This window comes from Copadichromis virginalis, linkage group LG11 (genome assembly GCF_057382275.1).
Source record: "Copadichromis virginalis isolate Kocher_CV1m ecotype Utaka linkage group LG11, C_Virginalis_male_GT1.1, whole genome shotgun sequence".
NCBI classification, from domain to species: Eukaryota; Metazoa; Chordata; class Actinopteri; order Cichliformes; family Cichlidae; genus Copadichromis; species Copadichromis virginalis.
The window spans coordinates 26,347,503-26,362,855 of NC_140628.1; the positions used below are offsets into that span (position 1 = coordinate 26,347,503).

Genomic DNA, 15,353 nt, shown 5'->3' on the forward strand with positions numbered 1-15,353 from the left:
ACTGAGAGCTGGAGGAGGTCAAGTGCAGATGATTCATTAAAATATTTGCAACATAAAATGGCTAAAGTAAGAGATTAAGTTAAGGGGGAAACATTAAGTGAACAAATGGGTATTTAGAAAAAGACAACAAGTTAGTTTGGAAGTTAACTTTTAAAGCCATAACGCTGGGACTTTAATGAAAAATAATTTGAACTAAAAATTAAAGGCTGTTTCTAAAAACAGTTTTATTTATTTCTATTTTACAGAGCAACAGCTGACACATACTCATTAAAAGTTCTAATATTCACCAAAGTCTAACAGTACAGTCGTCGCCATAGGTTTTGAGAATGACACAAATACTGGTTTTCACAAAGTTTGCTGCTTCAGTTTTTATAATAGCAATTTCCATATACTCTAGAATGTTATGAAGAGTGATCAGATGAACTGCGAAATCCTTCTTTGCCATGAAAATGAACTTAATCTCAAAAATTCAATTTCCGCTGCATTTCATCATTCAGCATTTCATGCCATAAAAGGACCTGCTGAGATCATTTCAAAAAATTTCTCATCAACTCAGGTGAGAATGTTGACGAGCACAAGGCTGGAGATCATTATGTTATGCTGACTGAGTTAGAATAGCAGACTGGATGCATTAAAAGGAGGGTGATGCTTGAAATCGTTGTTCTTCCTATTAAACATGGTTACCTGCAAGGAAACACATGTAGCCATCATTGCGTTGCATAAAAAGGGCTTCACAGGCAAGGATGTTGTTGCTACTAAGACTGCACCTAAATCAACCATTTATCAGATCATCAAGAACTTCAAGGAAAGAGGTTCAATTATTGTGAAGTAGGCTTCAGGGCCCCCAAGAAAGTCCAGCAAGCGCCAGGATGGTCTCCTAAAGATGATTCAGCTGCGGTATCAGAGTGCCACCAGTGCAGAGCTTGCTCAGGAATAGTAGGAGTCCATCTGCACGCATAGTGAGGCGAAGACTTTTGGAAGACGGCCTGGTGTCAAGAAGGGAAGCAAAGAAGCCACTTTTCTCAGAAAAAGCCATCAGGGACGAATTGATATTCTGCAAAAAGTACAGCGAGTGGACTGCTGAGGACTGGGGTAAAGTCATTTTCTCTGATGAAGCCCCTTTCTGATTGTTTGGGGCATCTGGAAAAAGGACTGTCCAGAGAAGAAAAGGTGAGCACTACCATCAGTCCTGTCTCATGCCAACAGTAAAGCATCCTGAGACCATTCATTTGTGGGGCTGCTTCTCATCCAAGGCAGTGGGCTCACTCACAATTTTGCCAAAAAACAGCCAAACATCCTCTGAAAGCAACTTCTTCCAACCATCCAAGAACAGTTTGATGAAGAACAATGCCTTTTCCAGCATGATGGATCACCATGCCATAAGGCCAAAGTGATACCTAAGTAGCTCGGGGAACAAATCATCTTGGGTCCATGGCCAGGGAACTTCCCAGACCTCAGTCCAATTGGGAACTTGTGGCCAATCCTGAAGAGGCAGGTGGACAAACAAAAACCCACTAATTCTGACAAACTCCAAGCATTGATTATGCAAGCATTGATTCTTATGAAAGAATGGGTTGCCATCTGTTAGGATTTGGCCCAGAAGTTGATTGACAACATGCCAGAGATCTAAAAACACTCAAGCAGCAAACTTTGTGAAAACTAATATTTGTGTCATTCTCAAAACTGTTGGCTACGACTGGACAAGGCTTTTTTCAAGTAAATACTGTGAGTGTTTCTATTTCTTGCTCTATTTATTGTCTGAAACGCAGTGAAGCCTGTTTAATCATTAAAATTGCCAAAAAGAGCAGTATCGGTCAGATTTTATGGAAATATTAATTGGACAAAACAAGACATTTATGAATGTTATTTTAGCCCCGCTAAACATTTGAATTTATTTATAAGCCAAACTAATCAAATTATAAAACCGGTATGCAATATACTAATTTTCTCTGAGATAACATGTTCCTGTCTGCATGATTAAGAATTACTTACACAATTATTTACTACTGAACCAAATGCTCTTTGAACTTTGCTGACTATTTTTCCACCTACAGGTTGTAATTATGCCTGTTGGAATGTTTTAGAGAAGAACATTTGGCATCGTTCACTGCTAACTGGGGTATAATTTTATTTATAGGGAATCTTACCCGGTGTTGCACGGTAACAGTAAATTTTAAAAAACAAATGTCAATGCAATATTTTAAGCTGTTTTCAGGATGTTACAGAGGCTTGAAGTGACAGATTTTGTATATTTCCCGAAGACATTTCCCCGTGATATTTTGAGGATGCGTTGGGACAACAGATTATAGCCGTTCAGTCTTAAACTCTTGGAAAGTGCTGGTTAGATTTCATCTGGTGATTGCATTCATGGTCCTTAGTTAATGAGCCCTGACCACTTTTGGTGCACAGATAACCATGTTTTTTGTTATTCTAGGAATATATTGTATATACACAGACAGCTCCATATCGTTGCTTACATATTTGTCTAATGAGTGAAACATTCCTGGTTTCAATCCAGGAGACACAGAGACACAAATATCTTTGAGTTTTTGTATGGAAAGGCATTCAGTGTAAAAAATAATCTGCCAAATCAAACATGTGGAGCTACCTGCTGTGGGCATCCTTTGTGGATAAAGGCGTAGCCAAAAGTAGCTACACAGTAGTGCACATGGTTATAGGTTTGCGCTTCTTGCTTCACGGCAAGAAGCTCAAACCTGCTGGTCTGCTGGGATCTTGGCACTTGCATGATCAGTCTGTTACCTATGTGGGTTCTCTCCAGGTTAATTAGTAATTCTAAATTGGCCTTGAATGGGAGAGTGAATCACCATCTTTCCATCTCTGTTAGCCCTGCAATACACAGGCAGTCTGTACTTTTAAAGGTACAGGAGCCTCAGGGAGCTTTGTGGGGTTTCTCACCAGTGCCACTGGGGAGTAACAGTTTTGAGTTTATATGTATATATAGAATTATAATAATAATAATTATTATTATTACTGTTAAAATTCTGTCTTCAAAAACCAGGGAATCATCAAAAGATATATATGTGGGATATATTTTCTTTATTTTTGAATTTATGTATTTTGGACTGTGTCGTGAAATTAACACAACTCATAAAGGGATCACTGTAAACGTTGCTGTATGCACTGGTAAAACTGAACAAATGATCTAAAAAAGTGAATCAAAGTGTAAATAAACACAGTGCCGGTTCACCCTCTTGAAGAGATTTATGGAAGCTTGTTTCAACTGCTGTATTTTCTTTTCTTCTTTTTTTTTGTTTCAGAGCTCAGTTGAAAATTTGTGTTATTATCTAAAAAATAATTTTAAAAAAACCCCTGATAAATCAGTGCTTCCATGAGATTCCTCCAATAACCGTTTATCAAAACTGCGCTGTCAAGATTGCTTGAATGACCACAGATTTCTTTAAAGCTCTCTTAATACTGAGAGAGCATCCAGGTGTACCAGACCTCTTTCCAAAAAAACTCAGTTGGTTCATTTTAAAAACATGTTTATAAACCTTTTACTAATGAAACATCCCTCTGGTAACATTTCAATTCAATTCCGTTTTATTTATGTATCTTCAAATCATATCAGCAGTCATCTCAGGGGGCTTTATATTGTTGGATAAAGACCCTAAAATAATACAGAGAAAACCTCAACAATCAGATGATGCCCTTTAAACACGCACTTTGTGAAAGTGGGAAGGAAAAACTCTCTTTTAACAGGAAGAAATCTATAGCATGACCAGGCTCAGGGAGGTGCACCCGTCTGCCTCGATCGATTGGGAGTGAACAAAAGACACACTTTGAAAGAGAGACAGAAATTAATAAAAACAAATGATTAAATGTGGGGGTTTTAAGTGCCACTAGCAATGTTATAGCAATGTTATTGATAAATATTTCAGAAAGGTAATAATTTGGAAGAATAATTTTAGGGAATATTACCTTTAAAAATAACCTTTTGGGAACAAAAAGTTTTGCCGTTATGGACAGTGATAATATAGCTATTTAAATGTTTGCTGCTGCTGTCTTGGCCAGATCTCTCCTGAAAATTGCCTTTTTTTTTTATGTCAGCGACTCTTACCTGGATACACAAGGATAAATGAATGTCTCTTTGTCATCTCTCATGTTCCGTCTGGCTCAAAAGGAGTTGATATCATTCATGAGAGATATGTTTGACAGATTATAGGCCAACAACTCATTTACAACAGTTTAAATACCAGAAATTACTTTTTGTCAGGAGATCCCTTTTTGCACGACACCGGTTCTGGTCCCCAGGAAGAGTGACAAAGTAAAGTAATCATGTGTGTATATTGTTTAATAATGGAACAAAGTCATTTGAGTCTAGTGCCTCACAAAAAACCCCAAAAACATTAATTGGGCAGACCGGTTCTGGCCCGCGGGCCGAGTGTTGGACACCCCTGACAGTACTGACTTAATTTATATTTCTGACCACAAGTAAACGCACCACTGGGGACTTATTCACTTGGTAAGTAAAAGCTGGCATGCGATACAGTGAAATAATTATTTATTTGTTTATTTTACTGCTACCACTACTACCACTCAAAAAAACACGACCAGCTGATCGCGGACTTTTTAGATTTTTTAAATTAACTGCCTGACAGAAAGCGGAAGTGACGTCACTGCACACGCTTCTTTTGTCTGACAACCTTATCAGGAGGAAGTGAAGCTCAGACGAAGCGACTGGCTCACCGGAGGGAAAAAAACGAAAAAAAAAGAGAGCGAGAGAAAAAAAAAGAGGAGGAGGGGGGGAAACTTCACAGATTCACTGGAATTTGGACAGATTTGGAAACTGTGTCCAAACTATCCCGGCCTGCTGGAGCTTCGCGGAGGAAAGCGGAGTCGTCAGCTCCGGTAAACGCCACTCTTCTCCACGCAGTCGGTAGTAAATTTTGATAGATTCGGTCGACTCTGCTGCCGCCTCTCCACCCGTCCCCACAGCCGGAAGTCTGTGAGGATGGTCTATTTTTTTTTCTTCGCTTCAGTTTTTTTTATGCTTTTGGTTTTTTTCATTGCTTTGCGTTTATTTTTTCCCGAGCGGGAAGGCAGCACAGGCTCACACTGTGTGTCTGCTAAATGTATGTTAATCAGCACGTCGGGCCTGAATAACTGCAGGATGCACGGAGGCCAAATGGAGACCTGCTGTAGATATGCGCCTTACATTGTTCCGATATGTGGCGTTTTATGAAAGTTCATGTTTTTGTAGTTCTTTTAGGTCTACTTTATTCCGCAGAGCAAACTTAAAGCTAAGTAGCTGGATGTGGATCCCCTTTAATGCCGCTAAATACTGACATATAGGAAAGCGGGCAGGAAAGTTTAACCTCATATTATTTAATAGTGCTTTTTAACACATCTGGACGCTTAATCAGAGCTGCAGTTATGGAATTACAGCTGTATGGAGCCAAACACTTGCACCCAGACAAGGCTGTAATAGGCAACCAAACTAAAAACTAAAAGTGGGTGTGACAATACATGTTAGTTACACGGAAATAATAAAAAGTAACACAAATTCTCAACAAAACAAAAAAGAAAAACTAAACTAAACAGTATTTCATATATTCCTTAATAATCTGAGTGCAATAGGAAATATAAGTTACAAGTCTTCACTTTTAGTCTTTTCTGATACGTTTTAATTGTGAACACATTCAGTATGTGGGATATCTGTGCACACGTTTAGTCGAGTGTTTTTATTGATCTGAGCTTCTAAAATTCTCCCTTGTACAAACATCCCTTGTATTCTAATAGATCAAAACATTACTAAACATTTTCCAACAAAAGAAACTAAAATGTAACCAGCAAACTTAATATGGAAATTAATGAACAATAAGACAACAAACAATTAAGACAAAAGTAAAAGCTAATTGAAATATCTCTAACGACTCATCCATGAGACCAACATGCTAGTTTTGCTTTTCTTATCATATAAATGTACCAACTATCTCAAAAATCTATTACATTAATCTGACAAAAAAAGTAGTTTCTGAATTATTGACATCTCTTAAAATCCCCCCAGTATAGCCTCTGTAATATTAAACTTCATGAAAACAGTGATGCGGTACAATTCTGTTTTCTTTTAAGTTAGAAAAATTGGGTGATACCCACATGTTCATGGATTGTCTTATATGTTAAAGATCCTGGAGAAACAATGTAATATCGAATTTCCCAGAGGAACCCACCCGAGGGATTAATAAAGTTCTATCTTATCTTATCTTATATCAAGCTGATAAACAGTGTATTACAGTACCATCTATATTACTCATAGACAGCAGTATCTCGCACTGGTTCAGACCTGAACCTAAAGAAAATTGTATTAAATGAAGCTTAATTAAACATTAATGCTTATGAAGTGAAACTTTTAAATCAACAGAGACTCTTTTGGGATTTTTAGTCTGAGCAACAGCACATTTTCTTCTGCGACATAATTATCTCATTAAAAAAAAACAGAATCTTTCTCCCCCTTTCTACTTTTCCCTTTTAAACTGTATCTGTAGCAATAACACGTCACAGGAATGAGCCTAGTGCTTCCCCAAGAGACCCACACCTTCAGGGACCCTTTAAAAAAACCTCCACCCTCACACTGGGGAGTTAGTGTCTAGTAATTTGATTAACTGGGTCTTTTATTTCGTGCCCACAAAAGTTTTTGCCAGAGCCAAAAGAAAACAAACAGTGGGAGTGCATGTATTTCTACTCAGTAATATACAAAGCTCTTAACTGTTTTTTTTTCTTTCTTGAACTGGAAAACACCCTGTCAACCAGGTTTTCTTACAGTCTAAATATTTCGTATCACAAAGGAAAAAAAGCAGAAGTGTAAGTTATAAACTTCACATTGGCCTCATTCAGGGCTGATTTTGACCCTGGGGCCATATCAGCATAGTTAAAGTAACCACAGTGCTTCACACAGGATAAGTGAATCAAACCTGGTTACAGGTGAGAATAAAACAAACAAACAAACAAAAAGTGTCACCACAGTGTTAGAACCTCCATCGTGCCGTTAAACAACCCCTCAGACTCTTTGCAGTCATTTGCTGTGAGTTTCTTTAAAATAATTTCGCCTCCTATTGATTTTTGGAGGATTGTTTTGCTTTGCTTTTAGCAGCCAGAATTACATGAATTTCATTTCTCTACTTTAGTTTCAATGTCCTGGTTTGGCTTGTTGGTACACTGAGGTTAGAAGTGAAACAGTCTTTGCTTTTTATTCTAAAACATGTCACAACAACATGTGCTGCGTCAACACACTTTGTCTGCTTTACACCCGCCCCTACGGTGAAGCGACTGATATGGCGAGGCTCTTTAGGTCCAACCTTATTACCTGATCCCCATCTCGAAGAATGTCAAGATTCAGATTTGTGGTTTTCATTATTTCTCTTGGTTTTGCTAACAAGGTGTATGTTCTTAAATTAATTGGTGCTCTGCAGTGTGCAGTCAGCACTCAGGAAGCCATGTCATATTTTAGGAATAAGGTGCACAAATGAACTGAGAGGGTTGACAAACCATTACTACTTTTTGTTAGGAGGCCCGGAGGCCTCCTAACAGGAAATCCTTGTAGTGGGTGAGCCCTTAAAACAGTAATGCATTGATCTGGTATTTGTCTTGTCATTGATCTGCAGGAGAATAATGTAGTACATGCTCTTTGGTGTGGGAAACATTTCATTAAGGTCTTTCTCATTAGACATAGAAACACACTGCATGAGCATTTTCACTACAATTTTTAATTACTCTAGTAGAAATGTCTTCTCTTTTTTTTTTAGTCCTAATGTACACAAGCAGCTGTGAGGGAAACAGGCTCCACTGCCACTTCATTAGGTACACCTAACTCAAACCAATGCTTTTTTTAAATTTTTTATTAATAAGCTATCCAGTGAATCGTAAAGCTAAAAAAATTAATTTTCTGTTAAAATAGTTTTATCGATGGGTCCTCCCTCCTACTTTGAGTGTTTTAATGTTAGACTAAATGTCATATGGCACAATGCATGTACCATTATTACAAATGTCAGCTTCCAAATCAACTCTAAAGTTAGACTTTATGTTTTATATATAAGATACATTTAGCTCATTTTAATAAATAATAATACATTCTAGTGTTGGCCAGCTGTGATGGAAAGTTTTTAAATCTTGCTGCTTTTGTGTCGTTGCAGAAATGATGGAAGACTCTCATTTTAATTCATCATATTTCTGGTCCCCAGTCCCGACTATGCCCGGACAGGTTAGGCTACAAAATAATTTACTGTTCAATCAGTTGATGACGGGGAGAGAATGTTTCCATCAAAGAAAAATCTCCTTTCTCCTGACAGATTGAGAATGCCATGTTCCTAAACAAAGTAAAAGAGCAACAGGAAAAAAGCGCTTCCTTCTCTGCTTCCCCTGCATCTCACTACCAGACGACTCTTCTCACCATCCCCACGCCTGGGGCCAAGACAGATGGAGGAGGCCAGGCTGGTAGTGCGGCGCACCTCCACCCTCCGCACAGCACCCAGAACATCACAGTGTTGCCTGTCCCCTCCACAGGCATCATGACAGCAGGTGGGCTTGTTTCTGTGTTTAGAAACCTTTAAGCGTCTCTTTCTCAGTTTTGAGGTTGAAAGACTTAACATATTTGGGGATTGAGTTAAAAACACTGAAACACCAAATATTAAGGCCGTATTTAGATCCCATACCCTCAGTTTTTGAAGTATAATGTAACAGCAGTGTGTTAAATTATTTAGGTTATGAGAACAAACTTTGTAAATAGAGAAAATGGGAGTAAAATGAACAATTAATTCAAGGTTTTCCTCAACTGAGACAACTTTAGCGCTGTATTACAAACATTCTGCTTTGTAGTGCTATTGTTACACTTGGAGATGTAGATTATAGTTTAAAAAAATGCCTTTGGCAACATGTTCTTGAAGCTGTAAATTGAATTCCTCAACCTCAGTGACACTGCTCATCTTAGACAATTTCTCATCTCTGCTCTTGTCTCTTTCTCTGCAGCTGGTCTGGTGATCACGACTCCTCAGGGAACTCTAGTCTCTCCAACCTCCTCTCAGTCGTTTGTGTCCGGCCATCCAGCAACAACCATGATTGTTTCAGCACTCCATTCTTCAGGTGAACAGCATGTTATTATACACACACACTGGCTAACTTGTTTCTAAGTACAATATTGTTACTATGTAAATGATTAAAACTTATACGGGTGGATCAAACAGTGTTATAGATTTACTACGATTCAGAACTCAGGGTATTGTGTAAAGCCTGGTTTATGGTCACCTTATTGGTTTTGGTATGTGTCGACTGTGATGCCGCTGCAGCCCCATGGCCGTTACTTACTGGCGCTTCAGTGTGCACTGAACTCGCTGAAGTCCTCTCCTAGATAATAGGTGCAGCAACTTTTCATCAGTGCTGGTACATGAGTAGAAGAATTAGAAAGAAGAAGCTAAGAATTCATAGAGATTTCTCCAGAAAGTCTCATTTTGAAGGTGTTGCTGCAGCTCCTTCTTTGTAATCTGAGAATGTCTGAGCTTTAGTATATATCATTGAGACCAGCACAGTCGTATATATGTATGTACAGTATATATATGTATGTCGATGGGTGCGCTAAAGGCCCATTCTCTTCTGAGCTACCAAATGAAGTGTCATTGTGTGAACACGTAATGACAATAAAGGATTCTTATTCTTGTGTCTTCATAGCTTCTCAGCAATGCTGTGCACACTGGGTTACAAAAGTTGTCAGGTGCACGACACACTGAAACAACACTTAACATGGTTTGTGCTTTTAGCACTTTCATGAGGGCTACTATAATGAGCATAAACCAGGTTTAATATGACTAATCACTGACTGAATCCCTCATCTGTGAAATATTTTGGCTTTTGGGGGGCATTCATATGTTCTCTTATGGAGCTATTGAGACTATAAAAGAAAATTCTTACACTAAAAACTCAGGAGACATCTCTGAGCTATGAACACATCTGTGTCCTTGTCCACAAAGCACAGAGTGATCTGATGAGTAGCAAAACCAGATTATTTTATTACCAAGCCTGTGTCAGTGACTTATGGTTCTGTCTTTTTAAGTAAATTTATGTCTTCCAGTACAATAGATGCTGTTTGAAACTGTTAATAAATTATTGGTGTCTTTGCTTTTTGAAAACAAACATAAATACAGATTTTCAGTATGAAAAGTGCCCATATTTATAAAAGAAGCACATCAATTTTGATCATGTGTCTGATGCTGTCCAAATGTATTCACATGTCGATTATACTGAAACACATTAGACTTCCTTCAGCATCTTCTGGTTTTCAGTTTGATGTCAATGCACCTACAGACCATTATGTAGATGGTATTTAAATATGGGATGGAATTATTACAAACTTGTTCCATCTTCTGCTTTCAAAACTCTGTTCCATCATCTTAACCTGTGACTGTCGATCTTCTCATAGACAAAAAAGAAGCGGACGGGAATCCACATGTGGTTGTGATGCCAGCGCCCTCCAAACGAGGGAGAAAGAAGAAGACCACAGTGTCTCGGGTTGGTCCTCTGGGCATGCCGGGAAATGAAACTGTAATACTGGCTCATCTGACGCCAGGTGGCCAGGTAAGAGAACAGCTACAGATGTGAAAAAGGAAGCGTGATGCAACGAACTGCTCATTAAATCAATTTTAATTTTATTATCAATAGGTGACAACTTTGCAGCATCATGCTAGAGATCCATATGATCTCTCAAATGAAGACGAAGACCATGCCTCGAAAGATAGCACGAAAACATACAGGTATTTATTTATTTGTTTAATGTTTTTAAATACTTGCTGCTCATCTCCATTTGTTCTTGCTCTGGCTGTGAAATATGCATACATCTGTTTCTCTGTTCACTTCTGGAAATTAGCATTGAGATTTTCAGCTTTTGTAGATGACCTTGGCAGTGCTGGATATTAGCGTCTGACACGCCGACTCCTCAGACAAACACTCTTCACTGCATGTTGTGGCTGAACACACCGGCTTTGTGATGGATGCTTAATTCTTTACTAAAAATGTATTTGAGAAAACAAATACATGCTTTGTAGATGCTCTCTCCGTCTGCACACACTGGACACAAACCTGTCTTCTACTCTCCCCTTTGTCCTTATATAGCATGCTCTTTGAGCTGTGATCTCACTTCTGTGTCCTTCTCTTCCTCTTTTTTTATAGTACCTGTGTACCTTTCCTCCTCAGTTTTCACTGATTTCTCCCTTGACATTTCACTGTGTTGTCTGGTTGTGTCGTCTTTATTTGATTTAACCCGCCTTTGTCTTCATTGATTTTTTTTTTTCTTTTTTTTTTCTTTTCATTTTCTGTGATATCTTATTTCTCTCTGTGGGTCATTGCTCCATTACCCTGTCTCCTAATCTTCTTCTGTCCCATCTTCTCTCTTTTTTTTTCTCCTCCTCTTGTACATCTCCCTCTTCTTCCTCCTCCTTGTACTTCCATCCCGTCCTTCCATTTCTCTGTCTCTACGCCTGTAGGTGCCGGATGTGTGCGGCGACCTTCTTCAGTAAGTCTGACATGCAGATCCACTCCAAGTCGCACACAGAGGCCAAACCTCACAAGTGTCCTCACTGCGCCAAGTCATTCGCCAACTCCAGCTACCTGGCCCAGCACATCCGCATCCACAGTGGGGCCAAGCCTTACACCTGCTCCTACTGCCAGAAATCTTTCAGGCAGCTCAGTCACTTACAGCAGCACTCACGGTACTACAGACCCCCCCAACCCCATTACCCACCCATACCATATACCCTGTTCTCTTAACTTGTCCTGCTAAGACCCCTCCTATGTTCTTCTCCATCCTGGTGAAGACAGTGAAGTGCAGACCATATTACGTTGCCTTGTGGATGTTGGCTCGCATGTTGCCAGTTCCATCCAGTGACCTTTTCAGCATATTAAAATTCAGATGACACCTTTGAAGTCTGGCCTTTGGCCGTAAATTTTTTTCTTTTGTTTTTTTCCCCCCTGCCTTTGTTTCTGTCTTTGCTGTGTTTGTGCAGGTCTTGCTCCTTTTTGCACTGCACCTTCTGTTCTTCTGTCTGCATGTGCTGTCATGTCTTCCGACACTGCTTCTTCCATAAACACACATACCTATTTCAAATCTTTCAAAGTAAACTTCTAAAAAATAAAGTTGACAGTATTGTTGCTCTTTACCATTGTACAGCCCTTTGTGTTATTGATTTGATGGTTCATATCTTTGTCAGTGCTTTTCTCACCTTCAACACTCAATAGTGATGTTCTGCCATGCTTTGCTTTCATGCTCTGTTATCCTGTTTGTTTTATCCTTTTTGGGGGGCTGTGCTCGTATCAATTTTCCATCATTTCGGGAAGCACGATAAACTGATACATTTGTAAAACGTGTATTTATTATTTTATTGTTTTAAAGGGGACCTGTTATGCTTTTTTTTATTTTCCGGCATATGTATACCATTAAAATGCTGGATTTTCATATTAAACAAGTGAGTGTAAGGTAATTTCTATGAGGCAAAAACACAGCTTTTAGACTGTTCTTTTAGTTGTAGATACTTTGTTCAACTCTTAGCTCTGTATGATATCAGTGAGAGTCAATATCCATAAAGTGGTCACCTCAGGGACACAGCTCTGGCAAGGAGCATAGATTCCCCACCCACCTGCTGTTCAGACCTCCTGTCTGATGGAGAAAATTGACTGAAGGGGAGAGAGAAGGAGATAAAACGACTTGTTTCAGACAGCTGAGAGGCTGCATCAAGGGGCTGCATCAGACCTGTAAGGCTTGAAAAGCTACTCATGTTAAATTCAGCATTAGCTAAAAATTACATAACATAATGGGTCCCCTTTAATATAATCTCTTGTGTTTAAATCTTAAGCATCTAATCGAGTTGGTCCAGACAGATAAAATTGTTAAATTTGTTGGATGTTTATGTGAATTTTGTAATTACTGCTGGCCGTAATCAGTAAAGCGTGTTTTGTTGGGGTGTTTTCTTCAGAATTTCCAAATGTTTCATTGCTCTGTGCTTCATCGCCGCAAGCTTTAATTTCCTAGTGTGAGATGTTTTTCCCTGAAATGATAAATTAAGAGGATTATCTTAAAATGAGGCTTTTTTTGTCTTCAGTTTATCCTTACAGTCCTGTTTTCATTTCTCTCTTTTACCATCTTATCTGCTCTCATCAGGAACCACACAGATGCAAAGCCCCACAAGTGTCCCCATTGTACCAAGTCATTTGCCAACTCTAGTTACCTGGCCCAACATATCCGCATCCACACCGGAGTGAAACCCTACACCTGTTCCTACTGCGAAAAGTCCTTCAGACAGCTGAGTCACCTTCAGCAGCACAGCAGGTAAATCACCCACTGGTCTAGGGTTTCTCATCTCCTTGCGGTCAGGTTAGGTCACCCTGAAAGTGATAGGCGCCCGTGTTTGTACATGTGTGTGTTTTTGTGTTTTATTCAGGATTCATACCGGAGATCGGCCATACAAGTGCAGTCACCCAGGCTGTGAGAAATCCTTCACGCAACTCTCAAATTTACAGGTGTGAATGAGTTTGGTTCTGTTCTTATGCATGGAGTGTTTGGGTATTAACTAACTCTCAAAACATTTCACTGTATTGTTATGCCTTTTTTTCCCACCAATAACAATTTTTTCCCCTAGTCTCACCGGCGTCAACACAACAAAGACAAGCCTTACAAGTGCCCGAACTGCAATAAAGGATACATAGATGCAGCGAGCCTGGAGGTGCACATGTCCACACACACTGTCAAACATGCCCGGATCTACTCGTGTGGTCTCTGCAACCGCACTTACACTTCAGTAAGACAAATGTCCATTTCTGAAGAGCATTACTACATGCAACACTATGAATCGCCTCACTGGCATCAGACACCTGGCAGCTACTTTACACCGTGTAGTCATGTCTCCACTGTTTCCCCTCTACCTATCCTCCCTTCATCTCAGGAGACGTATCTGGTGAAACACATGGAGAAACACAACCCAGAGCAGTTGACTGCATCAGCAGTCATGGCAGCACAGCCGGCACAACAGAACCAAAGCCAGGCCCAGGGCCAGGCTGGAGCTCAGAGCCGGGTAGAGAGTGCAGATGGAGCATCGAGCCGACCTGGAGGAGCTGGGAGTGGAGCGGCGGGCAGGGGCCAGCAAGGACAGAGCCAGAGCAACTACCCTCAGACAGAATCCATCTCCTGTCCGTTTGACCTCCATCAATATAAGACGGTGTCTGCCAACGACATCCAGTACAAGTCAGTCAGTGTGGCGGACATTAGTACCCACAAGGACCTCTGTCTCACTGTGTCAGCATCCACCATCCAAGTGGAGCATCTCAACTCTTAGAGAAGATGAAAGGAGAGAGAGTGGGAGGTTGGCAAGCTAAAATTTATTCATAATAACAAGAGATGGAGGATGAAGAGTGGCAAAATTAAAGCAATACTAAGATGATGCAGAAACTTTGGAACAAATGACTGTGCCTGAATGATTTTTTTGAGGCAGACAGGAGAAACGATACCATGACACAATAAACTGAAGACTATAATTTTAGTTTTATTTTTTTAAGTTTTATCTCTTCTTTTTTTTCTTGCCTTGTTTGATTTGTTTGCTTAGCTGTCCAGTCTGACGTGCATGTGAAGGCTGCAATAAAGTATGTTTCAGTCCATCACAGTGATGGTTTTATAATAGGAAGCATCTAAGAGATACTTCACTTTACTATTAACACCTCCTGCTCTTCCCTACAGATACAACTGTGGCCATCTCAAGTTATTGACTTTCTTTTATTGAAATTAGTAGTTGACTACGGAAGTATTTTTTTATACTTTCATACAGAAACTTTCAGTTTTTACATCAACGTTATTAACTCTGCGAAGTTATAACAACGGATGCTTGTGATCCTTTTTTTCTGGAAAGAAAAAAATAGCAATCACATATATAAAGTTATATCCTACCAGTTTATAAAGTATGATTGCGTGCTTAAAGGTTATGGTAAAACACATAATGTATTTAAATCGATTTGCAGGCCTTCACGTAACCTTTGAGAGAGAGTGATGAGCCTGTTCATGTAATCCAGTTGTACTGCTTTGTATGTATGTCCTGAAAGTAGTGTTATTCAAATGTGCTTCTGCTATTATACTTCCATAGTAACAACATTTATAACACTTATTCATAGACATAATGACTCATGAGATTTTTTTCTGCTTATAATAAAAATAAAACCCTCTAAGTGATTACTTCTTTTTAATTTTTTTCTACTTTATTACCTTTTAAATTATTTTCATATGTGCTGTAATTGCTTTATGGGGGAACTTTAACTTTTTATCCTTTTTCCCCCAATTCCTTTCACATAGTCTTTATTTTTCTTAAAAAATA

The 15,353-nt window shown here is 39.2% G+C and overlaps 1 protein-coding gene across 4 annotated transcripts; it reads left to right on the plus strand.

Annotated features, from left to right (window-relative positions):
* Window positions 1-4,662: 4,662 nt before the first annotated feature.
* znf384b (zinc finger protein 384 b) lies at window positions 4,663-15,214 on the plus strand. Of its 4 annotated transcripts, none has more exons than XM_085471697.1 (11): window positions 4,663-4,869; window positions 7,764-7,818; window positions 8,151-8,218; window positions 8,307-8,535; window positions 8,983-9,096; window positions 10,427-10,581; window positions 10,666-10,757; window positions 11,487-11,711; window positions 13,157-13,324; window positions 13,437-13,515; window positions 13,635-15,214. In XM_085471697.1, the coding sequence occupies exons 3-11, from the start codon at window positions 8,153-8,155 to the stop codon at window positions 14,325-14,327; spliced, it is 1,821 nt and encodes a 606-aa protein (XP_085327823.1). In that variant the 5' UTR covers window positions 4,663-4,869; window positions 7,764-7,818; window positions 8,151-8,152; the 3' UTR covers window positions 14,328-15,214. The 4 variants fall into 4 exon arrangements, with proteins under 4 accessions (XP_085327823.1, XP_085327824.1, XP_085327822.1 ...); XM_085471698.1 differs by lacking the exon at window positions 7,764-7,818 and having other exon boundaries at window positions 13,635-13,793; window positions 13,938-15,214; XM_085471696.1 differs by lacking the exon at window positions 7,764-7,818.
* Window positions 15,215-15,353: the final 139 nt, after the last annotated feature.

Coding starts and splice junctions, on each gene's coding strand:
- znf384b (XM_085471697.1), top strand. CDS start 8,153: ATGATGGAAGACTCTCATTTTAATTCATCATATTTCTGGTCCCCAGTC. Junction 10,582..10,665: donor ATCTGACGCCAGGTGGCCAG/GTAAGAGAACAG, acceptor TATTATCAATAG/GTGACAACTTTGCAGCATCA. Junction 13,516..13,634: donor CGCAACTCTCAAATTTACAG/GTGTGAATGAGT, acceptor TTTTTCCCCTAG/TCTCACCGGCGTCAACACAA.